Raw genomic sequence first — 19,105 nt, forward strand, 5'->3', positions numbered from 1 at the left:
AGTTTCCTCCCCGCGTTCCTCCGCGCCTTCTAAAGAAGGACTGTTGTAAATAACACTCCTTCCCGTGACACTCCTTCTCTTCCTAGTCCTCCGTCACAACAGACAATACGTTGAGTGGCGTTAGGCTGGAACACGTTGTTCCTTATTGTCTTATTGTCTCAGGGTTTGGACAGTTTTTAGTTTTCAGATGAGTTAGGAGGACAGTTTTTTATATATGAATGAGGGTATATTGTTATTGGCTTTGGTTTGGGGCCTAGTTTTATGTATGAATGATGGTATATTGTTATTGGCTTTGGTTTGGGGCCTAGTTTTATGTATGAATGATGGTGTATTGTTATTGGCTTTGGTTTGGGGCCTAGTCTGATAAAGTATTGTACTAGTTTTAGGATGTGGTCCTTTGTAGCTCAGTCGGTAGATTATGGCGCTTGTAACGCCAGGGTAGTGGGTTCGATTCCCAGGACCACCCATACGTAAAAATGTATGCACACATGACTGTAAGTCGCTTTGGATTAAAGCATCTGCTATTATTATTATTATTATTATTATTATTATTATTATTATTATTATTATTATTATTATGTACACTGAACACAAATATAAACACAACAAGATTGTACTGAGTTTAAGTTCATATAAGGACATCAGTCAATTGAAATAAATTCATCAGGCCCTAACCTATGGATTTCACATGACTGGGAATACAGATATGCATCTGTTGGTCACAGATACCTTAAAAAAAGGTAAAAGCGTGGATCAGTAAACCAGTCCGTATCTGGTGTGACCACCATTTGCAGCACGACACATCTCCTTCGCATAGAGTTGATCGGGCTGTTTATTGTGGCCTGTGGAATGTTGTACAACTCCTCTTCAATGGCTGTGCGAAGTTGCTGGATATTGGTAGGAACTGGAACACGCTGCCATACACATCGATCCAGAGCATCCCAAACATGCTCAATGGGTGACATTTCTGGTGAGTAGGCCTCTAAAATGACATTGGAGGCGGCTTATAGTAGAGAAATTAATATTCAATTCTCTGGCAACAGTTCTGGTGGACATTCCTGCAGTCTGCATGCCAAATGCACACTCCCTCAAAACTTGAGACATCTGTGGCATTGTGTTGTGTGAAAAAAACAATAATAACTTACATCTTACAATAACTTACATCGGGGCGGCAGGTAGCTTAGTGGTTAAGAGCGTTGTGCCAGAAACCGAAAGGTCGCTGGTTCTAATCCCCGAGCTGACTAGGTGAAAAATCTGTCGACGTGCCCTTGAGCAAGGCACTTAACCCTAATTGCTCCTGTAAGTTGCTCTGGATAAGAGCGTCTGCTGAATGACCAAAAAATAAAAAAATAAAATCTCAATTTGCACATTTTAGTACCTTTTATTGTCCCCAGCACAAAGTGCACCTGTGTAATGATCATGCGGTTTAATCAGCTTCTTGATATGCCACACCTGTCAGGTGGATGGGTTATCTTGGCAAAAGGAGAATAAGGCTGTAACGTAACAAAATGTGTAAAAAAAGGAAGGGGTCTGAATACTTTCCGATTGCACTGTATGCATGTATGTAGTACACTTTAAAAAAAAAAAAAAAATGTTTTATTTCACCTTTATTTAACCAGGTAAGCCAGTTGAGAACAAGTTCTCATTTACAACTGCGACCTGGCCAAGATAAAGCAAGATATTATGTGCAAATAGAGATACTGGGGTGCAAAAGAGCAAAATAAATAACAATATAGGGATGAGGTAGTTGGGTGGGCTAATTTCAGATGGGCTGTGTACAGGTGCAGTGATCGGTAAGGTGCTCTGACAACTGATGCTTAAAGTTAGTGAGGGAGATAAGAGTCTCCAGCTTCAGAGATTTTTGCAATTCGTTCCAGTCATTGGCAGCAGAGAACTGGAAGGAATGGCGGCCAAAGGAGGTGTTGGCTTTGGGGATGACCAGTGAGATATACCTGCTGGAGCGCAGACTACGGGTGGGTGCTGCTATGGTGACCAATGAGCTAAGATAAGGCGGGATTTGCCTAGCAGTGATTTATAGATGACCTGGAGCCAGTGGGTTTGACGACGAACATGTAGTGAGGACCAGCCAACAAGAGCGTACAGGTCACAGTGGTGGGTAGTGTATGGGGCTTTGGAGACAAAACGGATGGCACTGTGATAGACTACATCCAATTTGCTGAGTAGAGTGTTGAGGCTATTTTGTAAATGACATCGCCGAAGTCAAGGATCGGTAGGATAGTCAGTTTTACGAGGGCATGTTTGGCAGCATGAGTGAAGGAGGCTTTGTTGCGAAATAGGAAGCCGATTCTAGATTTAACTTTGGATTGGAGATTCTTAATGTGAGTCTGGAAGGAGAGTTTACAGTCTAACCAGACACCTAGGTATTTGTAGTTGTCCACATACTCTAGGTCAGACCCGTCGAGAGTGGTGATTCTAGTCGGGTGGGCGGGTGCCAGCAGCGTTTGATTGAAGAGCATGCATTTAGTTTTACTAGTGTTTAAGAGCAGTTGGAGGCTACTGAAGGAGTGTTGTATGGCATTGAAGCTCGTTTGGAGGTTTGTTAACACAGTGTCCAATGAAGGGCCAGATGTATACAAAATGGTGTCGTCTGCGTAGAGGTGGATCTGAGAGTCACCAGCAGCAAGAGCGACATCATTGATATACACAGAGAAAAGAGTCGGCCCAAGAATTGAACCCTGTGGCACCCCCATAGAGACTGCCATAGGTCCAGACAACAGGCCCTCCGATTTGACACACTGAACCCTATCTGAGAAGTAGTTGGTGAACCAGGCGAGGCAGTCATTTGAGAAACCAAGGCTATTTAGTCTGCCAATAAGAATGCGGTGGTTGACAGAGTCGAAAGCCTTGGCCAGGTCGATGAAGACGGCTGCACAGTACTGTCTATTATCGATCGCGGTTATAATATCGTTACCAGTCAAAAGTTTGGACACACCTACTCATTCAAGGTGTTTCTTTATTTTTACTATTTTCTACATTGTAGAATAATAGTGAAGACATCAAAACGATGAAATAACACATATGGAATCATGTAGTAACCAGAAAAGTGTTAAACAAATGAAAATATATTTTAGATTCTTCAAAGTAGCCACCCCTTTGTCTTGACACGGTGGTTGGTCCATACTGAAATGGTTTGTCTAGATCGGTGTGGAAGAACTTGACTGGCCTGCACAGAGCCCTGACCTCAACCCCATCTAACACTTTTGGAACTGAATTGGAACTCCGGCTGCGATCCAGGGCTAATCGCCCAACATCAGTCCCCGACCTCACTAATGCGCTTGTGGCTGAGTGGAAGAAGGTCCCCGCAGCAATGTTCCAACATCTAGTGGAAAGCCTTCCCAGAAGAGTGGAGGCTGTTATAGCAGCAAAGGGGGGGGGACCAACTCCATATTAATGCCCATGATTATGGAATGAGATGTTGGACAAGCAGGTGTGTAGTGTATATCAAACTTTATTTTCTGTACAGGACTGGGATACATTTGTATTTAATTTTTTTTTTTTTTGGAAGTGATGTACAATAACAAAGTGGGGTATGTCCTATTGGTCAAACGTTGTGCACTATATAGGGAATAGGGTACCATTTGGGAAACACCCAGGGGAAAGTGTGAGAGGGAAAGTGTACAGCCCAGTGATGGAAACGGCCCCACCCAGTAATCTATCACTCACCATCTGGACAGACACAATGGGGCTGTATTTCACTGTTCCACTAGCAACACTCTCCTCTGAGGATGTGGGCTGAACACGTCGGGGTGTGTGTGTGTGTGTGTGTGTGTGTGTGTGTGTGGGCATGCGTGCGTGTGATGATGACGTACGTGACCTTGAAAAGAAAAGAATGCTCTGGGTCAGTCAGAGAGAGAAATATCTCTGGAATCACCGACTGGAGTTTGGCAGTCGTACAGCGTGTGTATCCCAAATTACACCCTATTCTGGCGGTGTATCCCAAATTGCACCCTAATCTCTACAAAGTGCTCTACCCTTACCGAAGAATCTGGCTTCTGGCAAACAGTTGTGGCAAACCTTTGGCCAATTCGCCGCTTATTTTCACATGCAAATTTAGTTTTGTGGCGAACTTGCTGCCACTTGTGAACTTCTGGGAAACTTGTGGCGAACGTTCTACTGTTTGCTGCAAATTCAATCAGGGTTTCGTTTACTGTATCTACATAAACCAAATCACACAACTTAAAATGAACTTGCTTCTCACAGAGAACTAAATATAGTAAACAAAATGTATTCAGTTTCTTAACTTGAAATAATCAGCATGCTAATGAAGAAAATGGCAAATAGTGGATATTTCCCCCCCAAAAAATGGTTTATTGAATATGTTTATGTAGCTACAACATTTAACATGAGATGTGAACACTATTAGGATGTTGATATTAGGATGTTTAAAGGGGCAACTACATAATTATTTACATGAGACCAGTAATAACTGAGCAAAAGCTTTCAACCAATGGAAGTCTAAAACATAATTAACCGACCAATTAAAAACAACAAAAACTCAATTGAACCTAGTTCAGATCCATTTTCTTTTTTGAGTGAACTTTGGTGATTGCGGCCCTGTAGAAACAATCAGAAAACACAAAACAAAAATACAATTAGGATACTGAAAACATTTTCCTATTTTGGCATCCTGAAAGGTAATTAGTGGGAATGCTAAGTGAAGATTGTGTTTAAGTTTTTTTATATCATGTTTTGTCATTTTTTGTATTTTGTGTTTCGTATTGATGTTTGTATTCTGCAGGGCTCATTTGAAAAAAAGACTTGGGCTCAATATGACATCGACTGATATCAATGCAATTAATTCAAACTAATCAACTAATTATGATATTCAATCTAGACTGGGGACTTCATCATTAAGAGACTGTTGTCTACTAGTTGTCTCTTCTTCCCGACTCGGGTGTAAAAGGCTTGGGTGGAAGAAAAGCATCATATTGAGTTATGCCTAATATGGCAATTCATATTATTGTTCCAAAATAAACTATTGTTAACTTGCATCTCAAAGCCATGCGTGCAAGAAGCCTTGACCTGGTGCACACATATGTCTCTGTCCTCAGTTTGATTTGAAGGCCTCAGTCTGTCCTCAGTTTGATTTGAAGGCCTCAGTCTGTCCTCAGTTTGATTTGAAGGCCTCAGTCTGTCCTCAGTTTGATTGAAGGCCTCAGTCTGTATTTTTGTAACTGATTTGCTTCTAGAAAGAGAGAAGAACAACATGATCAGGATGAGCTAGCTACTAGTTTAAAGCATTGAACGATCTAATTGTTACAATGAATGAATGTATGTATGGAGTACATTTTATGAGAATACATGCATTTGCTTACCTTTTATCAAGCTTGAAGACAATACACAAAAATATCACACAAAAAAAGTGGTATGAGTTCACCACAAACATCTTTCCAGGGTGTTGATGCATCCTCCTCCCAATACAGCCTCTTCCAACACCACGGGTAGGGGAAAGGTGTCCATCTGCAAAAGTGAAGTCTTGCTTTCATGACAGGTCAGTTCATATTGTTGCTACATTAGCTGTTGTGCTAGTTAGCATGCTACTAAACAGTGACACTAGCATATTGACATGTTGGTGTTAAAAGACAGCAAAAAATTCATCAAAACATGTGTTTCTGTAAGTGTTTCTATAAGTGTTTAGGCAAATCATTAGTTAGCTAGCCAGCTATCACATTAATTGTGCAAAAAATATGATAGCTGATGTTAGCTAGCTAGCTAAGCGCTAGCCTGTCAATGGCACTGACAGATTGAAACTGGTATCAACAAAATGTGTTTCACTCTATCCCATAAAACATGACATTGCTAACTGGATAAGCTAACACACTTTCAAAGTTTATTAGGAATTTGTATTAATAAGTTAGACACTCAAAGGACACCTTTGGTAGTTAGCTGAAGAGCTTGGTTTCTATTTTCTAATGCATTTTTCTGATTTCCCTTGAGTAGTTGTCAACTGTTTCTGTTCTTGGAACTCATGTTCACCAGAAACGGCTTCTGGTAAACTGTTTGCCACTAGTAGCAATAAATATTGTTGCCATAGGTTTGCCGCAGAATCAAATAGAATCTTGAGAGAATTGTTTGCCAGAAAAAAAACTTCTGCCGAACTGTTTGCCACTAGTGCCAATAAATATTATTGTTGCCAAAGGTTTGCTGCAGATTCACCACTAGTGGCAAACATTTGCCAACTTCTGGCAACATTTTGTGGCACACTATTTAGTTTCCAGCAAATTTGCCACAAACTTGCAGGACGTTTGCAGCAACAAATTCATTTTCGTAAGGGTACTTTTGCCCAGGGCCCATAGAGTAGTAGTGTACTATGTAGGGTATCACCCTGTCCCGTATTTACTGTAACCTGATTTCTGTTTTCTCATTGAAAAGTGTTTCTTGTTCTCTTGGCCTTCATCAGAGCTTTTAAACTAAATCCTAAACCATCTTTTGATTTCTGAATGTGTCGTCACCGGGGACTGGGGATTTGGCTGCGTTATTAATGTCATGTTAATCAGGCCTTTTAATTTGAACATATGGATTGGTTTAGTTTTGTAGGCTACTTATTGAATTATTAAATGTATGGATCAAGCCTCAGCATCATTCTGATCTTGTTCCCAATGATCAGTGCTTTACTTTATTATGTTGCTGTCCAGCGGTTCTGAATATGTGATGCACCCGACTGTCCACTTTTTTCATGTTAATCAGGCCTTTTGATTTGAACATTTGAAAAGTTTGAGTGTGGGTACTCGGCTATTTGATTGAATTTATATATCTTACAGCACTTTGGTTTCACTAATAAATACGTTGAAATGGAACCAAATGATCTGTTTCTGTCTCCAGTCCTTTTTAAATAGGATCGATGGGCTATATGGGCTACGGTACAGGTTGAATGTGATAGTCTGTCTATAACCAGCCTGAGTAGGTCTATAACTCCATTCCTATTCTATTCAGAGTTTAGAGAAATGAATCTAATTGTAAATGAGCTATTATCAGGCTGGTTAATGCCACGCATCCACCCGCACTCAGCCCCGCCCCACCTACTCAGCCAATCAGGAGCTGCTGCTGTGTTGCGGCCGTGGCATACTGCACACTTTTTACTAAATGGTTCGTTCTAAATAGTATGCAACCATGAGTACATAGTATTGCAGTTTAAGTATGTAGTACACTAGTATGGGTACGGCCTGTCTCACTTTAAGACGTTAACTTGAAGACTGTCGTTGAAGGACTTTAGCGTTAATCTGAGTGTTGCACCCGCTTAACTTGACATTTGTTTCCTAGAGCTCTGACATACTCGTATCAGCCGATACCATTCTGACAGCCTTGTTGGACATAGTGTAGAATGCATTGGTTTCCTGTCAGTATGCCGCCAGGCCTGTGCGTGATAATGTGTGTGGTATGCAGAGTCACAGGAAGGAAGTGTGTGAGAGAGAGAGCCCCGGTCAAACATTTTCAGGTTTTCATGTTAAAAGAGAAGGGTCCATGCCGTGCGGGAGCAGAGAGAACAGTATGGTTTGGGTGGCTGGTTTTCCAGGCATTCCTTTCACACCGCCTGATATAGAGGTCCTGGATGGCAGGGAGCTCGGCCCCAGTGATGTACTGGACTTTCCACACCACCCTCTGTAGCGCCATGCGATCGAGGGCGGTGCTGTTGCCGTACCAAGCGGTGATGCAGCCAGTCAAGATGCTCTCAGTGGTGCAGCTGTAGAACATTTTGAGGATCTGAGGGCCCTTGCCAAACATTTTCAACCTCCTGAGGGGGAAGAGGCGCTCCCCCCAGGTCACTGACCTCCTCCCTGTAGGCTGTCTCATAGTCGCCGGTGATCAGGCCTGCCACCGTCGTGTCGTCAGCAAGCTTGATGATGGTGTTGGAGTCTTGTGCGGCCACGCAGTCGTGGGTGAACTGGGATTACAGGAAGGGACTAAGCACACACCCCTGATGGACCCCTGTGTTGAGGATCAGAGTGGCAGATGTGTTGTTGCCTACCCTTACCACCTGGGGGCGGCCCGTCAGGAAGTCCAGGATCCAGTTGCAGAGGGAGGTGTTTAGTCCCAGGGTCCTTAGCTTAGTGATGAGCTTGGAGGGCAATATGGTGTTGAATGCTGAGCTGTAGTCAATGAACAGCATTCTCACATACAGTGCATTCAGAAAGTATTCAGACTCCTTGACCTTTTCCACATTTTGTTACTTTACAGCCTAATTCTAAAATTGATTTAAAAAACATATCAATCTACACACAATACCCCATAATGACAAAGCAAAAACTGGTTTTTGTTCGATCGGCTTCAAGTCTGGGCTCTGGCTGGGCCACTCAAGGACATTCAGAGACTTGTCCCGAAGCCACTCCTGCATTGTCTTGGCTGTGTGCTTAGGGTCGTTGTCCTGTTGGAAGGTGAACCTTCGCCCCAGTCTGAGGTCCTGAGCGCTCTGGAGCAGGTTTTCACCAAGGATCTCTCTGTACTTTGCTCTGTTAATCTTTTCCTCGATCCTGACTAGTCTCCCAGTCCCTGCCGCTGAAAAACATCCCCACAGCATGATGCTGCCACCACCATGCTTCACCCTAGGGATGGTGAAGGGTTTCCTCCAGACGTGACGCTTGGCATTCAGGCCAAAGAGTTCAATCTTGGTTTCATCAGACCAGAGAATCTTGTTTCTCATGGTCTGAGAGTCTTTAGGTGCCTTTTGGCAAACTATAAGGGGGCTGTCATGTGCCTTTTACTGAGGAGTGGCTTCCATCTGGCCAATCTACCATAAAGGCCTGATTTGGTGGAGTGCTGCAAAGATGGTTGTCCTTCTGGAAGTTTCTCCCATCTCCACAGAGGAACTCTAGAGCTCTGTCAGAGTGCCCATCGAGTTCCTGGTCACCTCCCTGACCAAGAAGCCGGATGGGGAGGTCCTGGGATGGCGTGGGTACATATGGTCTGCATTTGTGAGGCCGGTTGGACATTCTGGCAAATTATCTAAAATGATGGAGGCGGCTTATGGTAGAGAAAAACATTCAATTCTCTTGCAACAGCTCTGGTGGACATTCCTGCAGTCCGCATGTCAATTGCATTCTCCCTCAACTTGAGACGTCCGTGGCATTGTATTGTTTGACAAAACTGTAGAGTTCAAAAAGTACTCGCACTCAAAACCATGAAGAGGAATAACCAAGGGGGAGGCCGAGATGCAAAAATAATATCATTAATTTAATCCGAGCTCGAAAGAATACGAAAAGTGAAAGGTGCTATTAAAAAATAAACATTATGACTTCATCAAACAAACCAATTAAGAAGACACTTAACACCTGCAAGCAGGCAGTTAGAGACCTTTGTAATGTAGGTCATAGCTATTTTCTTAAGATAAATATTGACATATCTGCCTTTTTAGAAAGTGTATCAATCCCATATCTGCCTTTTTAGAAAGTGTATCAATCCCATATCTGCCTTTTAGAAAGTGTATCAATCCCATATCTGACTTTTTAGAAAGTGTATCAATCCCATATCTGCCTTTTTAGAAAGTGTATCAATCCCATATCTGCCTTTTTAGAAAGTGTATCAATCCCATATCTGCCTTTTTAGTATTCATACCTTGACTTATTCCACATTTTGTTGTTAGTCTGAATTTAAAATGGATTATAATGACAGTGAAACAAGTTTTTCAAATATTTAGATTTTTTTTTTAGGTGAAAAATGAAATGGACAGATCTAATTTACATAAGTATTCACACCCCTGAGTCAATACATGTTAGAATCACCTTTGGCAGAGATTACAGCTGTGAGTCTTTCTGGGTAAATCACGGAGAGCTTTGCACACCTGGATTGTACAATATTTGCAAATGTTTATTATTTTCAATGTTCTTCGAGCTCTGTCAAATTGGTTGTTGTTCATTGCTAGACAACCATTTTCAGGTCTTGCCAAAGATTTTCAAGCAGATGAAAGTCAAAACTGTAACCCGCCAAACTGTGGAACATTCACTGTATTCTTGGTAAACAACCCCAATGTATGCACTCACTAACTGTAAGTCGCTCTGGATAAGGGCGTCTGCTAAATGACTAAAATGTAAAAAAAAAAAAAAATGTATGTTTCTTGTAGTGTTGTCAATCGAGAGTCAATGCATATTAACAAGGAATAATATAGAAGAGTATCAGACATGGACAACAGTCTGGGCAAAATAGCAATATCAGAAGCAAGAGATATGAAATACTCCCAGTAGACTGAAAGGCGCAGAGAGGCGGCAGTGGGACTGCTGTTGCCGGTGCCTGTAGACTACAGGCTCAGAGAGGCGGCAGTGGGACTGCTGTTGCCGGTGCCTGTAGACTACAGGCTCAGAGAGGCGGCAGTGGGACTGCTGTTGCCGGTGCCTGTAGACTACAGGCTCAGAGAGGCGGCAGTGGGACTGCTGTTGCCGGTGCCTGTAGACTACAGGCTCAGAGAGGCGGCAGTGGGACTGCTGTTGCCGGTGCCTGTAGACTACAGGCTCAGAGAGGCGGCAGTGGGACTGCTGTTGCCGGTGCCTGTAGACTACAGGCTCAGAGAGGCGGCAGTGGGACTGCTGTTGCCGGTGCCTGTAGACTACAGGCTCAGAGAGGCGGCAGTGGGACTGCTGTTGCCGGTGCCTGTAGACTACAGGCTCAGAGAGGCGGCAGTGGGACTGCTGTTGCCGGTGCCTGTAGACTACAGGCTCAGAGAGGCGGCAGTGGGACTGCTGTTGCCGGTGCCTGTAGACTACAGGCGCAGAGAGGCGGCAGTGGGACTGCTGTTGCCGGTGCCTGTAGACTACACTACAAGAAACATACAAGGTCAGTCTCTAATGAACTATCTGCTTGTTACGCACAGCAGGTGTTTTTGAAGTAAATATATTTTTAATTTGTTTGTACTGATGACGGCAGAAGGCCGCTTTTAATAGCACCTTGCACTTTCACTTTTTGTATTATTTTCGAGCACGGATTACATTTTATAACATTATTTTTGCATCTCGGGGCCTCCTTGAGTTATTCCTCTTCATGGTTTTGAGCGAGAGTACTTTCGGGAACTCTACATATGGTATCTCTCCCACCGGCCGCCTTTCATTCTAACCTGAGCGCTAACCCTCATACTGGCCCCAGTGTAATGATCATGCTGTTTAATCAGCTTCTTGATATGCCAACACCTGTCAGGTGGATGGATCATCTTGGCAAAGGGAGAAACGCTCACTAACAGGGATGTAAACAAATTTGTACACAACATTTTGAGAGAAATAAGCTTTTCGTGCGAATGGAACATTTCTGGGATCTTTTATTTCAGCTCATGAAACATGGGACCAGCACTTTACATGTTGCGTTTCTATCTTAGTTCTGTATAAATGAAGATTTTTATAGGATCTACCACTGTGACATTCTAACTTTTATATTTTCTAACACTATTTTCCAATCTTTCTTTCAGAGCTTTCCATGTGGGTGGAGATCAGAAGGTAAGAGTGTCTGCCTTGCATCCCAAACAACACCCTATTCCCTATATAGTGCACTACTCTATCAGGGCTCAGGTCAAAAGTAGTAAGCTACACGTGGGAAAAGGGTGTCATTTCAGATTTGCGTTTTTAATGTCTGTGTTGTCTTAACCTCACCCCTCTGAAACCCTGTGACGGTGGATGCTTCTGCAATGTGAATCAACAGATCCCTGTCTTCACTGGGCAGTGAATAAACAGTCCTATCTGGTCCGTAGTGCACTATGATATATTAGCCTGTCTATGACAGTGCTTACAGACAGTTTTCCCTACAGGCTGTTACAGGCTGTTAAATTGCATTGTGTTGTCTGATGAGAGGAATTCACTTTGTGTTTGGCTCCTAGTGGCATCTCTCAACAACCTACACCATCACCATGCATTTAAATTAATTCAGTCCTTGTGATTCAATCCCCCATCAGTCTGTCAGCTGGTTCATAGCACACATTGCATAAAGCAGCAGGACCGTTTATAAGTTTGATGTTTGTTGAATGAAATTATTCTAGTATTCCTTATACACGTGAATGTGTGTGGCCTTAAAGAGCATTGCACAATCCCAGACTAGAGAATGTGTCAAAGGCGACATCATGTTATCATAACAGTTTTTCATTTCAACCCAATGTATTCGTTATCACGCAAAGTTCATAGTTCAAGCCCTATTATAGAAATGCAGTATTATTTTTTTGCGTTGAAGACAGTATAAGTAAACATGGACATCCTGGTGGACATGGTATCATAACACCGCTGACACAATGAGACATCCCAGCTGAAGAAGACACTGTGCAACTCAAAGTTCAGTGAACATTTTGGAAATCATTGAAGTGTTAAGTGTCATAGCCGAGCTAACAGAGACCGAGAAAGGACTTCAGTGGGACAAACCCCAGCTTTCCAAGATAAACATAGATGCTTTCCAAATGGCACCCTATTCCCTATATAGTGCACTACTATGGGGTAGTCAATGGGTCAAAAGTAGTGCACTGTATAGTGAATAGGGTACCGTTTGGGACGCGGCCCCATGAGGTAAGCCAGTTGGGTGTTCACACGTCTTCAGCCTCTCCTCCCTCCGTACAGAGAGACAGAGCTGGTCTTGGCAAGGCCCGGTTCGTGCAACACATTACTGTAGTTATGATGTTATGAGCCATGTTTAGGCTAACGGAGCTGGTTTCCAAGCAACAGATATGGGATTGATACACTCTGCTGTGTGCAGTGCAGTACAGGATGCTTAGCTAGGGCCCACATCATTTATGCACAATGCACACGTGTGTTTGTCTAACTGCATGTTATTTGCTGTGGTTTTTGCCCCTGTGTCTCCCCCCCTCTCTCACACCCTGTAGGATTCGCTCGCCCCCGCCTACGTTCAGCCCAAATACTCCTTTGCCCCCAGCACCGCTATCAACAAGATGGCGCGGCCATTCACGCCGGGAGGCGGTAACACGGTCATTAAACCGGTGGCGTACGCCCCTAAAGTAAACACCCCGGCCTCAACGGCCCGCACCAGCATGCTACAGCCACACAACGGGTAGGTACACAACAAACAAACAAACAAACAAACAAACAAACATGCAAACACAACGCCTCCGCTGGGAGAGAACAGACCAAATGTTTTCACAGTATTTTAATTAAACAATTCACTCTGGGTTCCTGTGGAAGGTTGATTTAAGTATACATTTCAGCTTTGAGTCATTCAAGTAACTCTCTGGGGAGTAGAAATTGCTGACTGCACCTTTTTAAGAGGGAAGGTTAAGTTGTAGTATGATTGATGATCTGATCAGAAGAGGCCTTCTCCTGGTCCGTTGGGAGCAGACTGTTGAGTAGAATACAGGAAATAAAATCAGCCGAATGCTTTAACTACGTCTTATTGGCTAGAGAGATCGCGTTCTCTTTGTCTTATTGGCTAGAGAGATAGCGTTCTTTGTCTTATTGGCTAGAGAGAGAGAGAACATTCTCTTTGTCTTATTGGCTAGAGAGAGAGAGAACATTCTCTTTGTCTTATTGGCTAGAGAGAGAACATTCTCTTTGTCTTATTGGCTAGAGAGAGAACATTCTCTTTGTCTTATTGGCTAGAGAGAGAACATTCTCTTTGTCTTATTGGCTAGAGAGAGAACATTCTCTTGTCTTATTGGCTAGAGAGAGAGAACATTCTCTTTGTCTTATTGGCTAGAGAGAGAGAACATTCTCTCCACAGTGTAGTCATTATTCCTGTGTTAACGTCTCTAAGCAACAATCTGAATGTCTGTGTAAAAGGTCCAAGAGTTCTGCTCTCAGTCGCTCAGTCTCTGTCTCTCTGTCTCTCTGTCTCTCAGTCTCTCAGTCTCTCAGTCTCTCAGTCTCTCAGTCTCTCAGTCTCTCAGTCTCTCAGTCTCTCAGTCTCTCAGTCTCTCAGTCTCTCAGTCTCTCAGTCTCTCAGTCTCTCAGTCTCTCAGTCTCTCAGTCTCTCAGTCTCTCAGTCTCTCAGTCTCTCAGTCTCTCAGTCTCTCAGTCTCTCAGTCTCTCAGTCTCTCAGTCTCTCAGTCTCCCGTCTCCGTCTCCCGTCTCCCGTCTCCCGTCTCCCGTCTCCCGTCTCCCGTCTCCCGTCTCCCGTCTCCCGTCTCCCGTCTCCCGTCTCCCGTCTCCCGTCTCCCGTCTCCCGTCTCCCGTCTCCCGTCTCCCGTCTCCCGTCTCCCGTCTCCCGTCTCCCGTCTCCCGTCTCCCGTCTCTCAGTCTCTCAGTCTCTCAGTCTTTCAGTCTCTCAGTCTTTTGCTTCCTCATTTAGTTCTGGTAGGAAGAACAGTGGTGTGTTCTCAAACTTTTTCACTCAGGCCCCCCTTTCATCATTGGGGAACGTCCCGCACCCCGGGGATGTTTTTGGAACTCAGCGCGCCCCCTATTTCTAATGCCTCTGTCCATGCCTGCATCCCAAATGGCACCCTATTCCATATATAGTGCACTACCTTTGACCAGAGGGCCCTGGTCAACAGTAGTGCACTATATAGGGAATAGGGTACCACCCTGGTCAACAGTAGTGCACTATATAGGGAATAGGGTACCACCCTGGTCAACAGTAGTGCACTATATAGGGAATAGGGTACCATATTGGGGTAATACATTGCTTCATCTCTGGCCTGCTGTTTCGTTCCGTTAACCAAACTGTAACATGTAAGGCTGACATCATGTCTGACATAGAAGTCATGGCTTTCAGCAGTTGTTTTATTTCCTCTACTTTCGAACCGGCCAAGGACTGTAGTCAAGTGTTCACACGACACACACCACAGGCAGAATAGAAAAGCTGTATTCTGCTTTACTAGGGTTTCTAATCTAAATGGTTGGTTCTATACAGCAGATGTTCTATGTCGTCGGAAAGGACCCTTATGGGGGAAAAAAACACATGAATTTCATGTGGTCACGTAATCTGATGTAAAGCAACATGCGATAACGTGTCTTCACGTGTGTAGTTCCATGTTATCAAATGTGAAAAAACACATTTTCACATGAGTTTACATGTGGAATTTCACTTGAGAATCATGTGATTTTCCACATGTGAAATCATGTGGTTTTTCTGTAAGGGGAGTACTGTATAACATGATTTGGTCTGTGTCTTCAATGGTACCCTATTCCCTATACACTGAGTGTACAAAACATTAAGGACACTTGCTCTTTACATGACATAGACTGACCAGGTGAATCCAGGTGAAAGCTATGATCCCGTATTGATGTCACTTGTTAAATCCACTTCAATCAGTGTAGATGAAGGGGAGGAGACAGGTTAAAGAAGGATTTTTAAACCTTGAGAATTGAATTGTGTATGTGTGCCATTCAGAGGGTGAACGGGCAAGACAACAGATTTGAAGTGCCTTTTGAACGGGGTATGGTAGTAGGTGCCAGGCGCAACTCAATATTAGGAATGTGTCCTTAATGTTTTGTACACTCGGTGTATAGCTCTGGTCAAAAGTAGTGCACTAAATAGAAAATATGGGGGGCCGTTTAGTACGCAGACTTGGTTTATTTCAGGGTGACCTTAAACGGCACAGGGTGGTCCGACCAGGTGTTACTGTTCCAGGTAGGGGGGAAATATCCAGGGTTTTACAAATCCGGTTAGAAGATTCCTGGAATCAGTAGGAAATCCAGAATCCTCTGATCAGGTATTTCTGGATAACCAGGCAATTTGGGGAAAGTTTGAAGGATTTTGCAACCCTTGTTCCATGCCTGATACTTGGTTTACGGTCACCGTGGTGTGTTGGGGAAGGGATGGGTTTTAAGGTCTGACTTTTTTGGCGAGGTCTTGATGTTGTCTGTGGCTGCATTTAGCCGTGCCGTGCCGTGCTGTGCTCAGGACCCCTCCCGTAGAATCTGCTGAGCTGTCAGAATGGTTTCACTGTGGCGGTGCTGCGTTACCAAACTAGCCTTACTTGGAGAAGTCACATGGACCTGATCAAGCCTGATCCGTATAGCTCTCATACTTTCACGGTCTAAAACACAGCATAGAAAAGAGGTTAGAAACATTAGCAACACTAGTTTACTCAAATTCAACTTTATTTTTATTTTTATGATGCGTCATGAAGTTGTTATGAACGGTTAAGGCCACATCTGTATTCTGTGTCTCAAGCACAGCATACTGAGAGAGAGAGAAATAGGGGTGTATAACACTAGAAACAGGTGACTCTATCATGAAAAGGCTTCACATTCAACCAGTGTTCTTTATAAGACCATTTGAATCTCATTTTATGAAGAGTCATACAATTGTTGTGAACGGTTTTAAAGGAGCAGTACAAAGTTGTTGTGAACAGTTTTTAAAGACACAGGTAGTGTTCTTCAGTTTAATGGAGTGGTCTGTCCTCCAGAAGTCTTCCTCCAGTATGTTTGTGGATTAGGTTGCCCTCCACATTTTTCGGGAGGATTTCTAAACTGCGACTCCTTCACACAGCTGTTTTCTTATGACAGAGGCTAAATCATACAGAGTCCTACTATTCCTGTTCAGAACTAATCTGTCACTTACTACAAGGCAGGATTGTACGGAATGCCTTTTGGGTCTTTGCGTTTTCAAAAAATATGCACGTCAAGTAACACAATTTGTCGGATCAAATAAGCTTGTTGACCAATCAGGACCTGAATATGACTGAACGTAGTCACATAGTCATTTAACACGTTCATAAATGGTTTACGTAGTTATTACACATTGATTACACCATCACTCATATTTCATATCTAATAGCGATTCACCATTACGTATGCTATGATGCTGGTAAAGTGTTGTCTTGCGCAACTGCCGCTGCCAAATGAGGCAGACTCTGGGACAGTGCTGGTCAGAAAAAAAGCTTGCTAGCTGGTGGATGCAAACAATGTTCTCCCCCCAAAACATATCAAAATTACATCTGTTTCAGTAGCTATATTTAGCTAGCTAACTAAACTCAGCAAAAAAATAGTTACGTCCCTTTTTCAGGACCCTGTCTTTCAAAGATAATTCGTAAAAATCCAAATAACTTCACAGATCTTCATTGTAAAGGGTTTAAACACTGTTTCCCATGCTTGTTCAATGAACCATAAACAATGAATGAACATGCACCTGTGGAACGGTCGTTAAGACACTAACAGCTTACAGACGGTAGGCAATTAAGGTCACAGTTATGAAAACTTAGGACACTAAAGAGGCCTTTCTACTGACTCTGAAAAACAACAAAAGAAAGATGCCCAGGGTCCATGCTCATCTGCGTGAACGTGCCTTAGGCATGCTGCAAGGAGGCATGAGGACTGCAGATGTGGCCAGGGCAATAAATTGCAATGTCCGTACTGTGAGACGCCTAAGACAGCGCTACAGGGAGACAGGACGGACAGCTGATCGTCCTCGCAGTGGCAGACCACGTGTAACAACACCTGCACAGGATCGGTACATCCGAACATCACACCTGCGGGACAGGTACAGGATGGCAACAACAACTGCCCGAGTTACACCAGGAACGCACAATCCCTCCATCAGTGCTCAGACTGTCCGCAATAGGCTGAGAGAGGCTGGACTGAGGGCTTGTAGGCCTGTTGTAAGGCAGGTCCTCACCAGACATCACCGGCAACAACGTCGCCTATGGGCACAAACCCACCGTCGCTGGACCAGACAGGACTGGAAAAAAGTGCTCTTCACTGACGAGTCACGGTTTTGTCTCACCAGGGGTGATGGTCGGATTCGTGTTTATCATCAAAGGAATGAGCGTTACACCGAGGCCTGTACTCTGGAGCGGGATCGATTTAGAGGTGGAGGGTCCGTCATGGTGTGGGGCGGTGTGTCACAGCATCATTGGACTGAGCTTGTTGTCATTGCAGGCAATCTCAACGCTGTACGTTACAGGGAAGACATCCTCCTCCCTCATGTGGTACCCTTCCTGCAGACTCATCCCGACTCTCCAGCATGACAATGCCACCAGCCGTACTGCTCGTTCTGTGCGTGATTTCCTGCAAGACAGGAATGTCAGTGTTCTGCCATGGCCAGCGAAGAGCCCGGATCTCAATCCCATTGAGCACGTCTGGGACCTGTTGGATCGGAGGGTGAGGGCTAGGGCCATTCCCCCCAGAAATGTCTGGGAACTTGCAGGTGCCTTGGTGGAAGAGTGGGGTAACATCTCACAGCAAGAACTGGCAAATCTGGTGCAGTCCATGAGGAGGAGATGCACTGCAGTACTTAATGCAGCTGGTGGCCACACCAGATACTGACTGTTACTTTTGATTTTGACCCCCCCCCTTTGTTCAGGGACACATTATTCAATTTCTGTTAGTCACATGTCTGTGGAACTTGTTCAGTTTATGTCTCAGTTGTTGCATCTTGTTATATTCATACAAATATTTACACGTTAAGTTTGCTGAAAATAAACGCAGTTGACAGTGAGAGGACGTTTATATTTTTTCGCTTAGTTTATCTAGCTCGATGTCATCATCTAAAATACCCCTAATTTATAAGAGAGTTTTTGTATTTTGTCGGTAATGGTCGGACCCGGTCCAGTCAAGCCACACTAACCAGATGAAGCTAGCTTGCTGCTTATAACGTTAGCTTGGGGCAACAGGGCTAGCTAGCTGGCTAGCTTGTTTCGTTCGTTGTCTAGCTGGCTAGTTATTTTCATGAACTGAAGTTCTATTTCAATAAGAGAACAACAAGTGGCTGCCTAACTAATACTGTCACATGGACTCCTAAATCATTGCTAAGAATATTGAAAATGACTGCAGTTTCTGGTCATTGTTTTCAGGCTGGTTACATTGGTTCCGGCAAGGTACCAAACTAACGCTAGCTTAGCTACCTCTAGTTTCCAAACTGTCATCGATGTTGACACAATGCTTGATTATTATTCTGTATTTTGACTAGCTAGGTCTGGTGTATTTGCACAGAGCTTACCCTGCTGCCATGATGCATCAGTCCAATGACACACCATTATTACTGCGTTGTTATAGAAGTGTGTGCGCATTGGACATATTTGGCTTTCCAGTTGGTCATAAAGAAGTTATGTTCTGCGCTCATCATATTGGAATTGTACACCATTTGATGGGATTAAATATACAGGCCAGTTAATTATTGTAAAAGATAATGTGTTTTTAAATGACTTACCTGGTTAAACAAAGGCGAGATAAAGAAATCGTTTTAGAAGTTAGGCAGACAGTCAATACAGACGTCAACTTGAACCGGATCCGTT

The 19,105-nt window shown here is 43.7% G+C and overlaps 1 protein-coding gene across 4 annotated transcripts in view; it reads left to right on the top strand.

Annotated features, from left to right (window-relative positions):
* Window positions 1–19,105, top strand: part of LOC121587505 (PDZ and LIM domain protein 7) — a 128,819-nt gene that overhangs the window by 66,957 nt on the left and 42,757 nt on the right. For all 4 annotated transcript variants that reach the window (XM_041904501.2, XM_041904510.2, XM_045216623.1 and 1 more), the window contains 2 exons: window positions 11,405–11,432; window positions 12,797–12,981. In XM_041904501.2, the coding sequence (XP_041760435.1) occupies window positions 11,405–11,432; window positions 12,797–12,981 (213 nt within the window). The remainder of the gene's footprint in view (window positions 1–11,404; window positions 11,433–12,796; window positions 12,982–19,105) is intronic.

This window comes from Coregonus clupeaformis, unplaced genomic scaffold (assembly GCF_020615455.1).
Source record: "Coregonus clupeaformis isolate EN_2021a unplaced genomic scaffold, ASM2061545v1 scaf0755, whole genome shotgun sequence".
In the NCBI taxonomy this organism is placed as follows: Eukaryota; Metazoa; Chordata; class Actinopteri; order Salmoniformes; family Salmonidae; genus Coregonus; species Coregonus clupeaformis.